The sequence below is a fragment of the Pelodiscus sinensis genome, chromosome 16, assembly GCF_049634645.1.
Source record: "Pelodiscus sinensis isolate JC-2024 chromosome 16, ASM4963464v1, whole genome shotgun sequence".
Lineage (NCBI taxonomy): Eukaryota > Metazoa > Chordata > Testudines > Trionychidae > Pelodiscus > Pelodiscus sinensis.
Genome location: NC_134726.1, coordinates 23,089,998 through 23,112,215, shown reverse-complemented (window position 1 = coordinate 23,112,215; position 22,218 = coordinate 23,089,998). Strand labels below are relative to the sequence as shown.

The 22,218-nt window shown below is 40.9% G+C and overlaps 2 protein-coding genes across 4 annotated transcripts in view; both read right to left on the bottom strand.

The window, feature by feature from the left end:
* The window catches only part of CYTH3 (cytohesin 3), a 136,612-nt gene extending 117,671 nt beyond the window's left edge, over positions 1-18,941 (bottom strand). Inside the window, exons 1-2 of one of the 3 annotated variants that reach the window (XM_075899498.1) lie at positions 18,105-18,941; positions 14,555-14,655 (exon numbers count right to left, since the gene is read on the bottom strand). In XM_075899498.1, coding sequence (XP_075755613.1) covers positions 14,555-14,655; positions 18,105-18,941 — 938 coding nt within the window. Of the gene's footprint in view, positions 1-14,554; positions 18,081-18,104 lie in introns of those variants that run through there. The other 2 variants (XM_075899499.1, XM_075899500.1) reach the window with 2 other exon arrangements.
* Positions 18,895-22,014, bottom strand: SMIM10L3 (small integral membrane protein 10 like 3). Its single transcript, XM_075899510.1, has 2 exons — positions 21,499-22,014; positions 18,895-19,032 (listed from the first exon to the last, which is right to left on the bottom strand). Exons 1-2 carry the CDS (start codon positions 21,682-21,684, stop codon positions 19,012-19,014), a joined length of 207 nt encoding a protein of 68 aa, XP_075755625.1. The 5' UTR covers positions 21,685-22,014; the 3' UTR covers positions 18,895-19,011.
* Between the last annotated feature and the right edge of the window lie 204 nt (positions 22,015-22,218).

The following is a 22,218-nucleotide window of genomic DNA, read 5'->3' as shown; positions in this document are numbered from 1 at the left end:
ACTCACATAATAATTTGAGCTTGATTCTACAGTCACAGGCAGACCCTTACACTTACAAGGAGCCCCATTTTAATTAACAGATGTGGGGACCGACATGACTGACACTGAAAGACTGAAGCTATGATTTGTTCTGGAAATACAGTTTCACCCTTGTTTACTGAAACTGATAGAAGGCCAAATACCTAAGCTTTCTTTCCATCATTTATATTGACACACTTTTTCTATTTCACTCATTTGAGACAGTGTAGGCAGCCTCCATTTTCCTCCCACCAACTTTATTTTAAAAAGTTGTCCATTTGACCTTCTAGGTCTCCTGGACTAGGAAGAAAATGCAGGTGAGTCTGGATTAAAAATATAATAAATAATTCAGAGAAACTAGAAGAATGTTTTTGTTTAAATCGGCATACATGCCATTCAAAAATATTTCTTATTAAACTTTGTAAAACACTCTTCTGTTTCCCCCCCCATTTCTCACTCCCCCCCAAAAAAGTGAACTTTATGCATAAAGTATTTGACAATGTCATTGTCACATAGGCAAAAAATTTGAGGGAAACCTCTTTGGTCTTTTTGTACTCTAATTAAAATTTCTCAACACCCTCACTTTTCTGTGTGATTGATCATCCTGTCATTTACTTAAATTTAAATAAATTACACACTCAATCTTATCAAAGGAATTTTTTTTTATTGGACACCACCTCAAATCAGGAAAAGTTAAACACTATTCACAACAAATTAAATCATATCTACAATAACTATATTTTAAAAAATGACTTGAGCATTATCTTTAAGGCCTGATTCTAACTGAATATATAATCATGAAAAGTTGTACTGACTGCTATTATGGACACCATATTTAAGAGATTTTTAAACTAGTATTAAAAACAACAAGAGTGCAGATCTGTAGATGTCAAGAAAAAAAATTAATTTCAAAGTAAATTTAATTCTGAAATTAAATTAGTTCTAAAACATGAACCAAACTGGCTTACGGTTTTTTTATTTTAGGCTTCCATTATGTCAGTATCCAAAGTTATATCCCTTTTTAAGCAAGGATGATGCCTATAGCAATTTAAAATTATTTTCCAAATACAGGTAACAGCATATTCACAGGAAGATGTGCTTCTTTTCTATCAGATTTTTGAACTGTTAGGCTCAGCAAAAGGAATAAAATTGTCTTTAAGTCAAACTTTTTAAGCCTGGAATTTCTGCTGGGATTTGAAGAACAACTCCTTCTCAGGCAGACATCAATTGAAGAATGTCAAATGTACATGAACAACAAAGACTCATCAAGTATTTTCACTGAAAACATTTTTCATAAAATGCAGTAATAGTAGTAATCTGCAAGCAGCAAAATGGAACTGTTGGCTATGGATATTATTGTTTCAATAGTGCAAATTTTAAAAAGGAGCCAAAAGCACTTACTATATAAAAGATAAAGAGCATGAAGAGACTCACATAGGCTATGTCTCGACTGCAGACTTCTTTCCAAAGAAGCTTTTCCAGAAGAGATCTTCTGAAAAACTTCTTCCAAAAGAGTGTCCACACTGCCAAAGTGTATCAAAAAAGTGATCTGCTTTATTGAAAGATAGCATCCACACTGAGGGCACGTCTAGACTACGTTTTTTTTCGGAAAGGAGATATGCAAACTCTGCGCCAATTTGCATATCTTCTTCTGATCGCATTTTCAAAAGCAGGTCTTTCGAAAGTGAAAGAACTCTGGATGTGGTTTTTTTGGGGGAAAAAAACCCTTTTGAAAAACCGCATAAACCACCTTTTTTTAGGAAGAGCTTTTTTTTTTTTTTTTCCAAAAAAGGGGTTTTTCCCCAAAAAAACCATGTCCAGACTACTTTCACTTTTGAAAGATCCGCTTTCAAAAATGCGATTGGAAGATAATATGCAAATTAGTGCTGAATTTGCATATCTTTCAAAAAAACACATAGTCTAGATGTGCCGTCAATGGACGCTATCTCGCATTTAAGTGGTGATTACTATGGACACAGTGGCCACCAGGACACCTATTTTTTTTCCCTCTTTCCTCTTCTTTTGAAATAACTCCCTCTTCCCCATCCACACATGCCTTTTTCCAAAATAGCTCTTTTGAAAAAAGGCTTCTTCCTCATAGAAAGAGGTTTACCAATGCTGGAAAAACCCCTTTGTTTTTTCTATTTACTTTCGAAAGAACCCGATTGCAGAGTGGACAGAACTCAGGTTGTCAGAAAAACAGCCATTTTTCTGACAAAACTCTGTAGTGTAGACATACCCTCCGATTATAGTAGCTGTTTTCTGGATACTAGAACAAGACCCATAAGAATGAATTTAAAATTAAATGCTAAAAACAACTTGACAAAGTGCCATAAAAACCATCCTGAAATGACAACTCCCACAATCTAGGAGATTGCTAACACCTGCAAGTAACTTAGCCAAAGGAGAGTGTGGTCAGAAGGTACAATTACCAACTACAAATGAATAAGGACAAAAGGAAGTTATGAAGTAAGTTCCTGAAGTCATGTTCAACAATAGTAACCAATAGGTCACTGAGCTTTTGAATTGACCAATTGTATAGTGAGGATACAAGCACTAGACCGGTGGTGGGCAATCTGTAGCCGAAGGTCCACATGTAGACCATTTGGGTTCTGCGTGTAGCCCACAAGACCTTTTGTTTACCATTGCTCATGCACAGGGTTGCCATACTCTGCTAGTTTTGGTCCAAGTAGTTTTTTTCTCCCAATACAGGCAGTCCCCGGGTCACGTACAAGATAGGGACTGTAGGTTTGTTCTTAAGTTGAATCTGTATGTAAGTCGGAACTGGCGTCCAGATTCAGCCACTGCTGAAACTGACTGCCAGTTCTGACTTACATACAGAATCAACTTAAGAACCCCAAGCGTCCCCAAGTCAGCTGCTGCTGAAACTGATCAGCAGCTGATTCCAGGAAGCCCGAGGCAGAGCAACTCTGCCTCGGGCTTCCTGTAGTCAGCGCTGGTCAGTTTCAGCAGCAGCTAAATCAGGACGCCTGGGGCAGAGCAGCTGGGGTGCTGCTGGGTTGGTCCAGTAGCGCCCAGAGCGGGACCAACCGGCAGCACCCCAGCTACTCTGCCACAGGCGTCCAGAGAAAAGCCTAGTCTGCTGGGGGCGGGGCGGGGCGGGGGCGTACTAGCTGCGCCCCCCCCCCACCCCAGCAGACCAGGAAGACGCGGGCAGCGGACCGAGACGCACCGCGGTCCCGCCGCCTGGGTCCTCCGCGGCTTTGCTCCCAGTCTCCCTGGTCTGCTGGAGACCAGCAGACCAGGGAGACGGGGAGCAAAGCCTCTGAGGACGCCGGCAGTGGGACAGCCGCGGGGCGTCTGGGCTGTCCCGCTGCCGGCTTTCCCCGCGGCTTTGCAAAGACCCGGGGAAGCCGGCAGCGGAGCAGCCCAGGCGGCCTGGGTTGCCCCGCTGCCCGAGCCCCCCCCCCCCCCGCGGCTTTGCAAAGTCTGGGGAAGCCGGCAGCGTGCCTGGGCTGCCTCGCTGCCCGAGCCCCCCCCCCCCCCCCGCGGCTTTGCAAAGCCGCGGGGGGGGGGGGGGGCGCTCAGGCAGCGGCTTTGCTCCGCGTCTTCCTGGTCTGCAGACCAGGGAGACGCGGAGCAGCTTTTCTCGCCCGGAGTACACGGGCGGCGGGACCGCGAGGTCCCGCAGTCCGTGTACTCCGGGGCAGCCCCGTTCGTAACTGCGGATCCGACATAAGTTGGATCCACATAAGTCGGGGACTGCCTGTATTACAAAAAAGTGACACACTTAAAGCAAAGACATGTGAAGTGATGTACGTGCTGATTGCATACAACGTTGTGAGCTGTATATTCCCACTGTATCCAAAGTGCTGCTACAGTTCAGTCAGCACACACTGCAAATTTTAGGTACACAAGCACAGTTAGCAAAGCTACCCTATCCCAGGAAACTGTCTTGGTTATGACAGTCTTGTGGCCCACTGAGATGGAGGGCCACTCATGGAGCCCGCTCACTAGTCTAGGTTGCCCCTCATTGCACTAGACTGGAAGGACTTGCAAAGTGCTACAATCTGTACAAATGCTATCACTCAAAGGCGCTGAAGGGTATATAAGAAGAAAGAAGGCTGAACATTTAACATGCATTAGTCTGCCTTAGCTTGCCTCTAAAGAGCCAGAGAGGAATCTAGACAGACAGGCAAGGTTAGCTTCCATAACACCCTTCTATTTCAAATGTAATAGAAAGTTCATAATCCAGAAACCAGGTTCAAAATAAGTGCCTGAAGAGGCACGGCAAGCAAGCCTTGAGGAAGGTGCTTGATAGTCCTATTAAAAAGTCTGGTTTTTAAAAAATATTGAATATATATGCATCTGAGAATTAAAAAAAGTCACCAGACTGACAGGTGAGGCTTCAAGAAAGATTCTGCAATGAATTACTTCAGCCTGATTAGTCCACAAGTTAGACCAGAAATAGTAGCATTTTTTGAATAGCAAAAAAAGCAAGCTATTTTGGTAACCTGTTTCTTTCACTGTAAGGAACTCTGCTTATGAGCAAAGATCAGAAAAGAGAAATGCTAGTACTGTTCCAATCCTTGAGGAAACCACTAGGTAGGAAATTTATCCTTGTGTACCATCAGTGTACATACTAGATTTGAAAGGTAGACAAGAAAAGAGACATAGGGACAAGATTGACTCCCTTAATGATGAGCTGCTGATCAAAAGCCAATTTTTAATTTGAAAAAGACGCAGACTGCAAAACCATATGTAGTCTGATGAGCAGCTATTTGCACAAGCAGTGTCATAGACCTCAGGAGGGCCTATGAGAATAGTTGCTCATCATAGCAAGTAAAGTCCTCACCATCTGGCTCAAAGTGAGAGCAAATTTTCAGATGGTTTATCTGTCACTTGAGCTTTTTGTTTAATAAGCAACAGAAACATTTGACTTCTACCTCTTTTTAAATTTTGCCCTTTCTTCTTATGAATCCTTTCAATAGGAAATGAAAGAAAGCTTTAAAAGAGTTGCAACCTGTGGGTGTGGAAAAAAACTTTTGCAGCACCTTAGACTAACAAAAAAATGTAGATGGTATCATGAGCTTTCATGGGCACAACCCATTTCAGATAAAGGAAGGTTTGTGAGTTTGGAGTTTTTAAAGTTTGAGTTATGATGAATACATAACAGAATCTTCCATTATGTTAGATACAATTAGTTGTAAAAAAAACCACACAACTTTGCACTTCTTACAACTCTGAAGATTTCAAAACCTTTTATAAGCCCTAAACAAGTTGACAAGACCTCTCATTTTCTCCCTTTAAAGGCAACATGCAAATGATTCTTTTAAGATTGGTTTTGTGTCCTTTTGCTTTTTATAATGCAAAAACAACTATGGTGGTGTTCTCGGAAATGCTTCCAGTTCCACGCGCAGAGCCAGGTAGGCAGGCAGAACATTAGAGTCACAATGCGTGGATGAGACAATGGTGTAGGGAAGAGGGATTTGGATTTATTAGGAACTAGGGACACTTTTGGGAGAGGGGAAGCCTATACAGGAAGGATGAGCTCCATCTAAACCAGGGTGGAACCATACTGTTGGCACTAAACGTTAAAAAGGCCGTAGAGCAGTTTTTAAACTAAGAGATGGGGGAAAGCCGATTGGTGTGGAGATACACATAAATTGAATGGAGACTTCTCTTAGAGGAGAATCCATTGATAGAGATTTTCTAAACTGTAGTCAGAAAGAGAGGAGGAGAGAGAACAAACCATGGGCCAGAGCAGACAAACAACCACATATAAAGGAATCCAATGTATCAGGGAAGGGCAGACAAATAAGCAGTGGCAAATTTTTAAAGTTCTTCTACACAAATGCTAGGAGTCTGGCTAATAAGAAGGGTGAACTAGAGTACCTCGTACTAAAGGAGGAGATTGACATAATAGGCATCACTGAAACCTGGTGGAATGAGAAAAATCTGTGGGACACAATCATACCAGGATATAAAATATATCGGAAGGATAGAACAGGCAGTGTGGGTGGCAAAGTGGCACTATATGTGAAAGATAATGTAGAATCAAATGAAATAAAAATATTAAATGAATCAACATGTTCAATAGAATCACTATGGATAGTAATTCCATGCTCCAATAATAAGAAATTAGTAGTAGGGATATATTATCGACCACCTGACAGGGACAGCAATACTGACATTGAAATGCTGAGGGAGATTAGAGAGGCTACCAAAATAAAGAACTCTATAATAATTGGGGATTTTAATTATCCCCATATTGACTGGATACATGTCACCTCAGGAAGAGAAGTGGAGATAAAATGTCTCAATGGCTTAAATGACTGCTTCTTGGAACAACTGGTACAGGAACCCACAAGTGGAGAGGCAATTCTCGATTTAGTCCCAAGTGGAGTGCAGGGTCAGGTCCAGGAGATAACCATTCCAGGACTGCTTGGGAATAATGACCATAATATAATAACATTTAACATTCCTGTGGTGAGAAGAACACCTCACCAGTCCAACAGTCTGGCATTTAATTTCAAAAAGGGGAATTACACAAAAATGAGGAGGTTAGTTAAACAGAAATTAAAAGGCACAGTAACTAGAGCCAAATCCCTGCAAGCTGCATGGAAACTTTTTAAAGACACCGTAATAGAGGCCCAACATAAATGTATACCCCAAATTTAAAAACATAGCAAGAGACCTAAAAAAGAGTCACCGTGGCTTAATCACCATGTAAAAGAAGCAGCGAGGGACAAAAAGGCATCTTTTAAGAAGTAGAAGTCCAATTCTAGTGAGATAAATAGAAAGGAACATAAACACTGTCAAATCAAGTGTAAAAATGTAATAAGAAAGGCAAAAAAAGATTGAGGAACAGCTAGCCAAAAACTCAAAAAGAAATAACAAAATGTTTAAGTACATTAGAAGCAGGAAGCCTGCTAAAAACCCTGTGGGTTCCCTAGACGATCGAGATATAAAAGGAGCAATTAAGGACGATAAAACCATTGCGGAGAAACTAAATGATTTCTTTGCTTCAGTCTTCACGGCTGAGGACGTTAGGGAGATTCCCAAATCTGCACCGTACTTTGTGGGTGGTGAATCTGAGGAACTGTCCCAGATTGAAGTGTCAGAGGAGGTATTGGAACAAATAGAAAAACTTAATGTTAACAAATCTCCAAGACCGGATGGCATTCATCCAAGGGTTCTAAAAACTCAAATGGGAAATTGCTGAACTATTATCTGTGGTTTGTAACCTATCCTTTAAATTGGCTTCCATACCTAATGACTGGAAGGTAGCTAACATGACACCAATATTTAAAAAGGGCTCTAGAGGCAATCCTGGCAATTACAGACCAGTAAGTCTAACTTCAGTACCGGGCAAATTAGTCGAAACAATAGTAAAGAATAAAATTGTGAGGCACGTAGAAGAACATTTGTTGGACAAAAGTCAACATGGTTTCTGTAAAGGGAAATCATGTCTTATTAATCTATGAGAGTTATTTGAAGGGGTTAACAAACATGCAGACAAGGGGGATCCAGTAGATATAGCATTCTTAGATTTTCAGAAAGCTTTTGACAAGGTCCCTCACCATGGGATAAGAGGGAAGGTCCTTTCATGGATTGAGAACTGGTTAAAAGACAGGAAACAAAGGGTAGGAATAAATGGTAAATTGTAAGAATGGAGAGGGGTAACTAGTGGTGTCTCCCCAGGGTCAGTCCTGGGACAAATCCTGTTTAACTTATTCATAAATGATCTGGAGAAAGGGGTAAGCAGTGAGGTGGTAAAGTTTGCGGATGATACCAAACTGTTTAGGATAGTCAAGACAGAAGCAGACTGTGAGGGACTCCAAAAAGATCTCACCAAACTGAGTGACTGGGCAACAAAATGGCAAATTACATTTAACATGGATAAGTGTAAAGTAATGCACATAGGGAAAAATAACCCCAACTATACATACAGTATGATGGGGGCTAATTTGGCTATGAAAAATCAGGAAAGAGATCTTGGAGTTATCATGGACAGTTCTCTGAAAACTTCCACACAGTGTGCAGTGGCAGTCAAAAAGGCAAATAGGATGCTAGGAATTATTAAGAAAGGGATAGAAAATAAGACACAGAATATCTTACTGACCCTGTATAAAACTATGGTACACCCACATCTTGAATACTCTGTACAGATGTGGTCTCCTAACCTCAAAAAAGATATTTTGGCCTTGGAAAGGGTTCAGAAAAGGGCAACTAAAATGATTAGGGGTTTGGAACGGGTCCCATATGAAGAGAGGTTAAAATGATTGGGACTTTTCAGTTTAGAAAAGAGGAGACTGAGGGGGGACATGATAGAGGTATATAAAATCATGAGCGGTGTAGAGAGGGCGAATAAAGAAAAGTTATTCATTAGTTCCCATAATAGAAGAACTAGAGGACACCAGATGAAGTTAATGGGTAGCAGGTTTAAAACTAATCAAAGAAAGTTCTTCTTCACGCAGCGTGTAGTCAACCTGTGGAACTCCTTGCCAGAGGAGGCTGTGAAGGCTAGGACTATAACAGTTTAAAGAGAAGATAGATAATTTCATGGAGGTTAGGTCCATAAAAGGCTATTAGCCAGGGGATAGAAATGGTGTCTCTGGCCTCTGTTTGTCAGAGGCTGGAGAAGGATGGCAGAAGACAAATTGCTTGATCATTGTCTTCGGTCCACCCTCTCAGTGGCCAACACCAGGTGCCCCAGTCAGCAGACAGGCTACTGGGCTAAATTGACCTTTAGTCTGACCCAGTACAGCCATTCTTATGTTCTTAACTGAAGAAACGATCTCTGCTTGTTATTCAGCTTAGATATATCTCCAGAAAGTCACCTCTAACTTTCCATACTTTTTCCATAGAAATTTGCAGTGACCTTAGATGTTTATTTGGCATGCTCTGTCACTGCCTAGCTGAAGAAGCTAGACAATTGAATCTTTAGTAAAGATTGCCTTTTTCACAAGTGCTTACTGGACTTTAGAGTTAAAAGTTTTATATAGTTGCATTTTTTCCCTTTTCCTGTGGGGTTAACTATGTCACCGATAAAGTTTTGACATCATCATGAGGCCGGAGTTCTACACCAGACAACATTTGATTGAAAACAAAAAAGATCAGTTGGATCAGTAAAGGAAAAACAAAACAAAAACAAAAAACCACTACCTCCCCTTGCAGATGATTTAAAAAAAAAAAAAAAAAGACACTGCTTTAACTGGATTGGGAATAAATAGCCAGTGTATGTTGGTGGAGACTTTAAATCACACGTCAAATATGAGCTCCCTCTGCTGCTTTAAAGGCAGTATTTACGAACCATGGCTTTTTCCAAAAGAGAAACAGTGAATGTAATGTATCATATTTCCCTTATACACGACTTTGCCTTCAAGCAGCGAACATTCTTGTGGCTGTAGATGAAATTATGCTAGATGGTAGAAAAAGGAGCAAAGAACAGAAAGTTTAACTTGTGACCCAAAGAATCATGAAGGAAAGAGAATGATTGAAATGTATGAAAAATATGACTACATGAATATATAAAAATGGCAGCTTTGTGACTTTAATATGCTTTTAGGAAATTTCTCTATTCATTTTTTTCCTTTTCTTTTCTGCTGCGTTCCAAGAGGTTCTCCTTCACTTGATATCCATTTTTTAAAAAAGGATATTGTATACGTGTTGAAGATGCCCGCCCAATAACCGTTAGACCAGAGTTCCATTTTTCTACAGAATAAATATAGCACATAAAACAGCAGCAACATTTTACCCATAGTATCGTCCAACATGCAACAGATGATATTCCTCACCAAAGCAGAGAATGAAATACCTTCATATTGAGTCAACCCGTGTAACTTAGCAATAATTTTGATGATGACTTTTGAGTGGCTTTGTCAATTAGCTGTGGTTATGGCTTTCCATTTCCACATGATGTTGAAGTCATGATCTTGAACTAATATAAATGTTACAACAAAAATTGTGTAAAATTGAGGAAAAGATGGAGAGGGAGGGAAAAAATGTTAAAGTAAATAAATCTTCAAAATAATCTTGATTCCGAAGACATTCAGCAAGAGGAATAGAAATTAAAGTCAAGAAATTAAGTGGTAAGTAGTTTGGGGAATACAGAAGAGGCACATGAGGAAAAGCAAAGAGGCTCAGAGCATACCTTCCCTATATGCACATACAGGAGATCCTTAATGTCAGGGTTTCCTCCTTTAAAAGAGCCAGCACCTGACAGGCCAATAGGGCCTCTTCTATAGCCCCCAAAGCCTCACCTCTGAAGGAAAGTTTCCCTTAAGAGTTGTGCAGCGCTTCTGTTCCTTTCAGAGTCATGAGAAATTGATCTTGATCTTTAAAAAGATTTTAAGAGACCACTGACAGAAAGAGCAGGAGGACCCCAGCCTATTACATGTGGCAGCTACCCTTAGGAGAGATCAGTTTATAGAAGTAGGGCTCCCAATGACCCTAATACCTGTAAATCCTGACTGCAGCTCTGTTAAGGTCAGAAGAAAGAAGACATTTGCTCATTCCTCATGCAGAATTCCTACTTCTTTCATCTAAACTCATGCACATGGATTGAGGGAAACTAATTTTGGCCTCTACGTATTATTCCAAATAACAAGGAAGCTCTCCTGTTTCTGCCTTTGTAGTTTCCCAATTAGACAAGCCACTCCCATGGTACAGTATGTGCTCTTATGAGTAGGATGTGATTAAGAGTCATGTTCCAATGCAATGATTCACCTTCTAGCCCTAACATGCAATTTCATACATGCTACCTTTTTTTAACCTAGGTATTACGTAAAGATAATGCAAATTAAAACCTAGTCAGGTGGATGGGAAATATCCTGAATCTGGATAATCATTAGTATATTGCAACTGCTTATCAGCTATGATTAAGGAATGTATGAATGAGAATATTTGCAGAATTAGGAACTCAGAAAAATCTGTTGTGTAAGTTCTGGGTTGGATTCCATCTCTTAAAGAAACTAACTTGTATGGTAAGAGAAGCAGTGTTTTACAAACTGGTTTGCATGTTCAAGACAGTATCTTTATACCTCAACATACTGCGAATTCTTCCCTCTTCCTATACTATCCTCTTTGCGGAAGGACTATTTGAGATTTCCTCATCACTTTAAAGTTGAAAGAAAAGCAGCATCTTCTGTTATTTCTATACTAGTGTCTGAGATGATTTGTGTTTTCTAAGAATATTAAGTACCATGGTAACTGACTAGCTTAGTCCTTCACATCCCTAATTGAAGGTCTGACAAGCATTTGCTTATCAGATAGTCGACTAGTCGCTTCTTCCCCCCCCCCTTGCTGCCTCTATCAGAAAGAGGCAGTGGGGGGCAGGGGGTAAGAAGAGGAGGGGGTACTTCAAAGCAGCAACCCTGGGCTCCACGCAGCTCTGCCGCTTTAAAATGCTGCGAGCAGCCCGGGGGCCAGCTGAGGTATCCCCAGGCTGGATGCAGTTTTTCAAAGTGGCAGCGCCACCTGGAGCCCGGGATCAGTGGGGGACTCTCCTGCTGCACTCTGTGCAGTGCCGCTGCTTTGAAACACCACGGGGAGCCCAGCATCAGGTTCCTCGCAGCATTTCAAAATGGCAGCGCCACTCGGACCCCGGGCTCAGCGGGAGAGTCCCCAGCTGACCCCAGGCTCCACGCAGCGCTTTCACCTTTGAAGTGTAGCAACAGCCTAGAAGTGGAGGTGCCCTACTGACTAGTCTAAGCAAAATTCATTGATTATTAAATTAGTTGATATTTAACATTCTTACCTTCAATTAGTCTCTTACACTGCAGTTTATAAAGCCATAAAACAAGAAAACAAGCAATTTATTTTTCAAAAACACATTTATTTTTAAACAGTTTGATAAAACCATTCATTGGCATTTAGAGTTCCACTGTAAACAATTACAATAAGTTACTATTGTGTATTGGCCTTTATACATTTTTACACAAAATTGCAGTAACAATCCATAGGAGTAAGTTAAATTCAGCATATTTGAGAACAGAATTGGATACTGAAACACCATACTGGAAAACTATTTGCAGTAAGGTAAGTAAAATTCAAAATCTTGATGTTTAACTCCCTCCTGTGGTGTAAGTAAGCAGCATCATAATTCATCAGCTTCTGGAAATTTATATAGTGCTATATTAAAAAGTCTGTTTTCACTCAGAACAGCAACATTTCAAGTTAAACTACTTGCTCATGAATTAAAGTACGAAAGCATGGGTGGAGAACCTAAGGCCTGGTGGCCAGATGCGACCCCTGCCTTGCCTGGATCTGGCCCCCAGAGGCTCAGGACTCCCTCCCCAAACTTTGGGGAGCCCATTTTGGACCTCCAGCCCCCCTGCCACCACACCACAGGATTGGAGCACACAATCTACTATGCTGGGCCCCCCAAACTGTGGTGTACAAGGGGAATGTGAGGAGCATCTTTCTCCTCAGGTCACCGGGGCCACATCAGTGACAGTTTGTGTGCGGTCCCTGACTGATTTTTTCTGTGGGTCAGCAGCCCCCGATCCAAAAAAAGATTCCCCACCTCTGTACTAAAGAGAAGAGTTTCAAAGACAAAGTTGCTGTAAACATCTTTCCTTTTACCAAATGTATCTAAATGTGGCATACCAGTTACAGTCCTTTTGGGCTGGCACACTCTAGGAGCCCCTCTCAGTTGTTATGTTGCAGTAAGAATTTTAAAGAATGATCAAAATAAGAATAGCTGTTCTGTGTGCAAACACCTATAATAAAGTTAGTATTTACAACCAAGATAATTCACATTACTATGAATATAAGCATTGAATACTAAATTGTTACCCACCGGTAGAAGAGGGATTCTGTATTACTGAAGCCAGTGGCAAAATTACCACTGACTTCAGTGGTGAAGATCGGGCACTAGCTAATCTTGAAAGATGATTTTAATGAGACAGTCAACTTTAAAAATTGCTTGTTAAAATTTTCATCTCTGGTAGTAGGTGATAAATACTCAAGATGACTATAATCAAAGATTAGAGAACAAAGTTGTTTCAATACGAGTCACTTTCCTTATGTGTGCACACCAACAGAGAAAGATGACTTTTTAAAATAAACAAAAAAAACAAAAAGGGCAGTCACTAATACCATTTCTGAAAGTCCCTTAGATTAAAAAAAATCCTTTTTGAAATGGAATAGGCTTCACATTAACAGTGTTACTTTACTGAACAGCTGAACCTAGGCCTTAATATTGCATCCTGTGGTCTCCCAAAACTCTCATGATGTCAATGGGGGTTTTGGTTGTACAAAAAATCTAAAAATCAACCAAAAAGAAATGAAGGACTGAACTTAAGAACATGATGTTCAATCACTTTCAGGATATCATTTTTATTATTGAGTGGCAAAAAAGTATGTGAGTAGCAACCTGTCTTTAATGAAAAAATGTACAGTAAATATGAATGGGCCATAAAACACCCTCTGAATTTTCATAAGTGGATCTATGAATCATTTCCGGGGAGCTCAGATATTAATTTATGAAAATGATAGATTTTTAGCCTAATTTTGAGAGATTAAAGATGACTAAGTAGAACTTGTTAGTTACTTTATCTAAAGGCTTCATCATCTTTCAAGTATTCTTAAAAAAAAAAATCAAGTCAAAACCATAACATCTTCCCCCTCCCAAAAATCAGGTTTATTCAGACAGTTCAATATAACTCAAACTCATAACAGAGTATCTTTCCAAGAAACACAAACAGCATACATTAATTTGGTTACTAGCTGCAGGCCTTGATAGATTTCATGCCACACATATCTGAAAATGTAAATAAGACTGCAATTCACAATCAAAAGAATAAAAAAAATGGAGATTTGGACTGCCAGTTTAATGTTTTTTTCAAAGCAGCTGGTTTAAAAAAAAAAAAAAAGCAAATGAATTAGGCTTACCACCGAGGTGCTAACTCTGATCATTCTACTAGGCAAACAAACTCTCAAGGCAAATCACCCAAATCACTGTCAAAACCTGTTATGATAATCAGATACAGAGCAGCCTATCAAAATAGAAGAGGGCAATGATGTGGGCAGGAGGGATGCATTTAGGACAAACATTTTCTCTCCTAAACTGGTAAAAGAATGAGAATGCGTAAGGACCTGGTTCTATGAATAAAATCCACATTTTTTCCCAGCGCACAACATAAAACGTTCAGATACTGAAGCACTTAATGTTCCTCAAAAATAATCCACAACAAGCACTTCCAAAATAAGTGGCAGGTATTCCTTGCGTGGGCCCATAAAGTTTCCTTGTGAAGTGTACATGTAATTTACATGAATACCAGTACCTATTAGCCATGAAACAAACTTTAAAAAAAAAGCAGTAGAAACTGTTAACACTAAAGAGACAAGACAGTTTACAAAAGCAAACACACTGCTGTTTTGCCTATATACATAAAGGCTCTGTGCAGGCACATATAAAAGGCTCAAGACATTATTCAATATTTGTTTTAAACAAAGTGATCGTTCAAAACAGCAGTGCAGTATTTACTTGAATTCACCTTCAATCAAGAAACATGTTTATAAAAAGTTACTAAGAATTCTCTTAATACTATATTTTTTATTTTCTTACCTTTCTTTAACCACTTCATTTGTTTGCTTTGTAGTAGCAGAAACAGAACTCTTGATATGTACTTCAGGAAGGAGCCTGGTACTGACCAATGCCTTATAAAACTGAATTTTAAAAGCATTAAGTTGTTTAGTGACCGGTCTTATATTTTACTTTGCTGTTTTAAATACTTCTGACTGACACCAACAACACTGCAAGCAAAAAATTGGAAGTCTAAAGAGTCATCTTCTGGTGTTTCAAAATTATCCGCTCTATTAAATATACTCTTTCCTACAAAAACAGATTTCTTAGGATACCCTCAACCCTAGAGAAGCATTTACTATGAAAATGGATTCTAACACTGGACTTACTGGGGGGCCATGAAACTCCCTGAAAACCAAATCAATGCTTTTAATCCAGACATTTTCCCTTGAGATGAGACCATACTAGATATAATGGACAAAAATTAACGTACACAACTGTATGCAGCAGACATGTGTATAAATATTACACATCTATGAAAGACTACTTATCCTTTGGTTTACAATTATCCCTCCCAGGGGGAAGGCACTGACATTTCTGAGTTGTTGTCCCTGCCAGATTCTAGTAGTGTAAGAATACTGCTTTCAATTTATGTTTCTCCAACCGTGAAGTGCAGTGTCTGGCATGTTAAACACTACTACAGTAAAACATCTTTTGATTTCAGTTTCAGATGGAATGTTTAAGTTATCTTTCAGATATTCAACAATAACATTCAAGGCATGTTAAATTATTAGACTGAAATCTACTCAAAATTGAGACTCTTTAATGTTAAAAGATCACATTCAGGAGAAAAACTACAATCAAATCACTTTTCTCTATCCAATTCCAGGTTGCACCTCCAAAATCCAGGATTTTCTGGTCTGGTAACATCCGTGGTCTGACATGACCACAGATGTTCCAAGACCAGTGAGTCCTGCCATGCTGCAGAGGGTGGGGACCCAGGAGCTGGTGTGGCTCAGCTAGGCTGCAAAGGGGGCGGGAGCCAGTGCACGGCTCAGCTGGGCTGCAGAGGGGCTGGGAGCATGCACACGGATCAGCTGGGCTGCCAAGAAAGCCAAGAAACAGGGAGAGGGCATGGGGAACTGCCCCTGAAATGACCTACCCCATGTCCTGAAAAAATCCCTCATCCAGGAGGAGTTAGGTCCTGAGGGTACTGGACCAGGGAGGTCCAATCTGTACTGCAGACTTATTTCAACTGATCCCATAATTCATGGCTTTCAGCCATGATCTAGGGAAGTTAACAGATGTTTTACCATGATAAGACTATTGTATACGATTAGGTCTGTAGTATAAAATATTCATTAGACCAGAATCCCTCCATAGAACAACTTGTTTACAACATTAAAAAGGAAGGCCTCTGCATCCTAGAATAGGCTTATATAAAAACATAATAGTCAGGCTGGTTTTGCTATGTTTGTCTTTATGTTAAAAAGTAGTGGAAGGAAAAATATTTCCTACGCCTTCGTTTGCTCCTCCTTTTTGCTGGACATTTTGCGTACATCAAAATTCTCTCTAAAAGCAACTGATGTTACCAAAAGAGGAATGATTAAGAAAGAAACATGCAACAGGAGAAGATAACCTAAGGGTCAAAATGCTCAGCCTGGCCGTACAAGCATAAATAATTGGAGGTACAATTTTTGTACAAACAAGTACTTTGTTCTTAGATCTGCATGCAACAATAAATGCAGGTGCAAAACTGAAAGTGTAAAAAAAAAAAAAATGTAGACCAATGTTTGAAACACTTGCTGTATAGGAAAAGAGATCCTCATTCTTTCCCTGTATCCCTATCTTTGAAAATAAGAAAATCTTATACCACCTGCTTCAAAAAAGTAGCAGAGAGAATAAATAAGGTAGCAATTTTCATCTTTTTCCATAAGAGATCAGTAGCTTCTAATAATTTAATGCAGTATTTGATATTAGAGAATTGTCACATTTCTAATGTTATTGACTGTGTATTCTCATCTTGCAGAATTGTGAGTTTTTACTGAATACTACAAGTGGACATGAGTTATATAACATGTAACGGTTTCAATAGAGTCTAGGGGACAAAGTCTAATTTTTGCCCAAGACAGCAACAGCTCCCTCACAGCTGTTTACCATCTATAATTTATTACTACTCTGACATTTCTGCTGATAATGTAGCTGGCACACATGTGATCTACAAGTCAACACCACATATATAGATTTAAAGTGCATGTGAAAAAATTGTCTAAAATGTTTAAAAGTTTTAATCTCTTTTGTCTATTGAAAGACATATAATTCAAACCATATTTTGGTCTCAAACCAAATAAAAGGCCACCTCTAAAAAACACAGAAACTTTTGTTTTCTGTACTCCAAGAAGCCTAACAAATGTGTGAGTTATTTTCAAATATTTGTAAATCATAACTAACTGGAGTACTGAAGTCAATAGGACTATTCATGTGAATAAGGGTTTATGGAATCTGTTCCTGAGGTCCAAATTCTCAAATGCAATGTGGCTAATTTGCAGAGAAATGCTGGCGTAAGTTTGTCCACAAGATAGTTTTAACTGGCTCAGGAAGGATCATCTCAGGATAACGATGTTCTGTGTTTCAGAGGCAGTGTAAAGGTTTGTACGCCAGTGAGCCAGAACAGCAAGGAAAAGGGGCTGTGGCCCTATGTACTGCATATTACTAGCCCCATTTTGGTCTCTACTGGACTGTTTGCAGCTACCATACAGCTGCTCTCAAGATGCTTTCGGACCAAGTCTCTACAGAATTGCAACTGGATTAGAGGAATGTAAAAAATGAGTTGTCACCTTTGCATAGGTCTACCTTAATTGTCTGGGCAGATCACCTTCCTGTCCTCACTCAGGAGTGGGCTACAAATTTCCAGTAGGTTCAGTCATAATTAAGAGTTGGGGTTTTTTGAAAGAAAGGATAACGCCCTGCAAATACACTTATTTATAAAGGGAATCATTGTTAGGCCTTTGTCTACAGGACATCAGTAAGTTTAATTTAAGATCTCTTTAAAACAAAACAAAACAAAAACACACCACCATAACCATTGCTCTAAAAAAGAACTGTTTGGAAAGATGTCCTCTACAGGACGTCCTTAGTTCTCACCTTCAGAATCTCTCAGCTGTTCCAATTAAAACACATTGTAATTGACAAAGCTTTCGGAATCACAGGTTTAAAAAAAATAAATAAAAAAAAACACTGTACCAAGATAGGACTGAATTCTACAGGCAAGAACTTTCCAATAGGGGACTATGAACACCAGCCAAAAGCCCAGACCCTTAAAGATCAGTTCTATACAATTAAATTCAAAGACTTTGTTCCAGTAAAGAATTAATGTAAGAAATTCATTTGTACGAATCCTAAATAAGTCAAATTAAAATCTCCTGATACTACACAAGAGAACTTTTTACTAATAACTACAAGAGCCATTTCATTTTAGTTGCATAGCTCTCACTAAAACCTGAACTCTAACTTTGTCTCATCACTGTTTGATTTAACCAGATACTTTAATATTAAAAACACCATTGAAATGTCAGCATTATTTTGCTTTTACCTTCACTACAGCATGCCAAAGATTTGCTAGTGCACAAGCTCGTACAGCTAGTAGCCATTGTGTAACCTGAGGATTATTTGTTGTATATTTTATACTTGAAAGCATTTTTTTATATCCACTGGTTTTCTCTGACGACATGAGGCTTAAATAGTCAAGGAAAATGTACGATTTCTGGTTGTTCAACAGTTCCATAGGATATTCACTCAATGTGGCAGCAAGGATGGAATTCAGATCAGAAGGTTGCAACTCAGAATCCAACTCAAGAAATGCAAGTTGCAGTTCATCTTCAATAATATCCATTTCTAATTCCAACAGCTGCCGTTTCTGATTGTCATGTAGCTCTGTCAGCCAGAAATGTGCAAAGTGTACAAAGTTATCTCCAGTGCAACACCAGACACCCAAGTCACTAATGGAACTATATGCTTTCTCCAGCCAACCTGTCACAAAAGTATTATCAAAGTGGTTAAAAATCTTATCAAGTTGTCCTCTCTCAGGTGAAACAAACAGATGATATGAATCCTTTGAAGAGACAGCTGCACTTAAATTTAACCTTGCTGGTTCACTCAAATGAGGGGGCATTTTCTTGCCAATATGAGGCAAAGGTACAGCCTTAAATAAAGAACAATTCCTGATCTTAAGAGAGAAGAATTCTTTTTGTAAGCTATTATTAACATCAACCTGAGAATCATTCAGCAAGGAATGTATGTCTGGAAGGTGAAAGACCTTGTTTTGGCTATTTGGGCCACTTTCACATAACTGTTCATGGTTTAAATCTTCCTCCTCCTCCACAGTCATATGGGAGACAATCATAGCTCTTCTGTCCTTCAAACTTCGCATTTTGCTAAAAAAACATTACCTAATAACCCTAGTTGCAGCAGAGAGTACAATAAGCACAGCAAGTCTCAAGTCAGTGGATTTCAATATGAACCTGAAAAAGAATACAGGAAATTAACTTATGATCAGTCTCCTCCTCCTTCAATTGCCTCTCAAAGAGAGAAAGAGATACACCTTTTCATTGGATTCAAACTACTTTATCAATGTTACCAGATATTAATTAGGGATCTCCATATTATGGGGAAAAAAGGATCTCAAGAGCAGAACATAGTGGAGGAACCCGAAGGGCCTTTTTACAAAACTACTAACTCTTTTCCTTGAATAAATTCAAGAAGATTTATCCTATACTGTGGAAGTGGATACTGATACTATTAATTTTAACAGTTTGTTTCTATACGCAATATTTAAGAGTATGGGCTCCAATAGCAAGTATCCCTATATTGTGCTGCACATTTAATGCTGGCGTCTCCTCTTTTGCTGTTTAAATTCAATGAATTAGAGCTTATCTTTTCTAGGTGGCAGAAAATATCAAAGGTGACTCAGTGAATGAGAAGCCTGAAAATTACCTAACAATACAGTTTTAAATTAAAAGATTGATCACTGAGGCTATGTCTACATTGCATGCTTATTTCTACACAGCAATAATGTCAAAATAACGGGCTTGTTACTTTCACTTCTGTAACCCTCATTTCATGAGGGGTAAGGGAAGTCAAAGGAAGAGTGTTCTTCCTTCGCCTTCCTGCTGTGCAAACAGTGCCAAAAGCTGAGTTAAGATACTGCAACTTCAGCTACACAATTAACATAGCTGAAGTTGCACATCCTAACTTGGCTTTAGCCCACAGTGTAGATGTACCCTTGCATACTGTAGAGACTTAGCAGCAGAACACAGTTTTAAGTATCTTTACCTTTAATAATTAAACATTGACACTATAATCAGAGGTAAAGTCTCAATTATTATGTCAAAGTTGTATTAATAATGCTTCATTTTTTCATGTTTGTACATGCAACCTTCTGTGCTCACTAACTTTGTATGAGGGCACACAGCAATAAAGCTGGGCACCTATAAGTGGGCTGAATGTCTGGAGAACATTCACACACTGGCATACAAACAGGATGTGGAACAACATGCACAGTTCAAAGGATCACCAGGCAAAATGATTGCACAAGCATGATTAGGGTTACAATGTATATTGCAATAAAACAGGTTGCTGATCCTGTTTACAAGATGACCACCATCTGCCAACATAGGCAGTAGACGAAGGGGAAATAGTTAACTGCCATGGTTATTAACTGAATACTGTGAGACAAGCTAAACATGTCTTGTATCCAGATATGTCACTAACTGGTTACAAATCTAGAGTTGCAGCACAGACAGGCACAAGAAGAGAAAATCTCCAGATTCAAGCTGTCAATACTCTGGTCCATCCCATTTGCTAGACTTAGAAATTTCATCCTTATTTTGCTCAAATGGGGTGTGTGTCTAGACAACAGAATTTTGTTGACAAAAGTGGACTTTTGTCGACAAAACTATCCCTGCATCTACACTACCGCTAAGTTCTGTCGATGTTAACAGTGGTAAACCTCATTCTACGAGGAATAATGCCTTTTGTCAGAGTTCTGTCAACAGAAGGCGTTATTGCATCTACACTGTCCTTTGCGTCTCGACTCTCATGTCGACAAAGCGGCTTGCTTTGTCGACAGAACTGGATGTAGTCTAGACACTCTTTGTGGACAGAAGCTTTGTCGATAGTATCTGTCGACAAAGCCTCTGTTGACAAAAGCCTGTAGTCTAGACGTACCCTTGGTGTGCAGATGAGTGAGAGGCTGTGCAAAAGTAGAGATGTGAATGGTAAACCCCTGGGGGCTGCAGCAGCCCCCTACCAGCTGGCCCCCTGCAAACACTGCATTTAATATCTGCAAAGGAGGTGGGCAGGTGTAGAATAGTTTGTGCACAGGTGTGTCCCTTAGATGGAACTATGCTAGCAGGGTGTGTCCATGTCTGGGTGTAGTCCCCCACACTCACCAGCAGAAGCGGAGCAAGATGGCCCCAGCTCATTCTGCTTTCACAGCCACTTCACTAGGGGAAGGGGCAGGACTGCCCCAACACTCCCCTGTAGGAAGCAGAGCCGCGTGGGTAGAGGAGCAAAGTGAGCTGGGGCCACCCTACTCCACTTTCCTCTCCTGCTGGTAAGTGTGTGGAGCAGCTTGGACTTGAAATGCCAGCATTGGACACTAGGTCCGCTAGTTCCTGGGCAGCCTGGGAAAAGGCAGGCTGAGGGCAGAGCAAGGGCAGGATGATGTGGGTCCAGGGTCAGAGAGGGGTGGTTTATGCCCTTTCCCAGGTTTGGGGGGGGCACGTGACTACTACCTTCCTCCCCCCACCAGTCACCTCTGCCCTCAGTTCCTGCAAATTGAGGACACTTCCCGGGGACCTGAGAGGGAAGCGTCTGCATCTCTAGCAAGGGACTGACTCAAGCTGAGTCACGGTGGCGGCCGTCTCTCCCCCTCACAAGGCCCCCGGCGGCAGGGGCGCGAAGTACAGCCCCCCCCCCCCATTCACCTGTAGCCTGACGTTGAGCATCATGGAGGCCACGATGTAGAGATACGGGAAGTTGATCCGCAGCTTCCAGGCCAGGTCGAAGAAGATGAGGAGGGTCCGGGTCAGCCCCTTGCAGAAGACCCCGTAGGACCTGGCGGCGGCCGACTGCGACAGCCTAGCAGCCAGGGCGGACAGATCCGCCGCCATATACACCCCGCCCCCAGCGGGTCCTCAGATTGCCCCGCCCCCGCTCCGTACTGACCCGCTGGGGAGCTGCTCCACGGCCTCTCCGCTAGGAAGCCGCCGCCGCCGCTACCTCCCCTCAGAGCCTCCCGCAGCCCCAAGTACCCGGATGTCGATCGCGACGGGAAGAAGGAAAGACAGCTACGTAAGGCCACCGCTTGCTACGTCACAGCGGCTTTGCGTTGTGACGGCACGGCGCAACGGCGCGGATGAAAGGCCGCCGGAAAAAAAAACTTAGCCTGGAGCGTCCCTCCGCCGCGCACGCGCAATGCTCTCAGTACGGCTGGACTCCTACCCCAGCCCGCGCCGCCTAACAAGGCGAGGCGCATGCGTAGTGATTTAAAGGGAGAAACGCGTTTTAGGCCCCGCGCATGTGCAGTACTGTCCTCACCGGCCGAGGGCGGGAACTAAGGGGGGCGTGTCAGACAAAGGGGCGCAAGGGCTAGGCGCTATTTGGAACCAGGGAGTGGGCCAGAGCCCAGGCTGTGAGGCGGAGCG

Bases quoted from the DNA above. Each gene is read 5' to 3' on its own strand.
- SMIM10L3 (XM_075899510.1), bottom strand. From the start codon at position 21,684: ATGGCGGCGGATCTGTCCGCCCTGGCTGCTAGGCTGTCGCAGTCGGCC. The intron at 19,033-21,498 runs GTGAATGGGGGG...ATTCTTTTTCAG, and splicing joins TGCTCAACGTCAGGCTACAG to GTTCATATTGAAATCCACTG.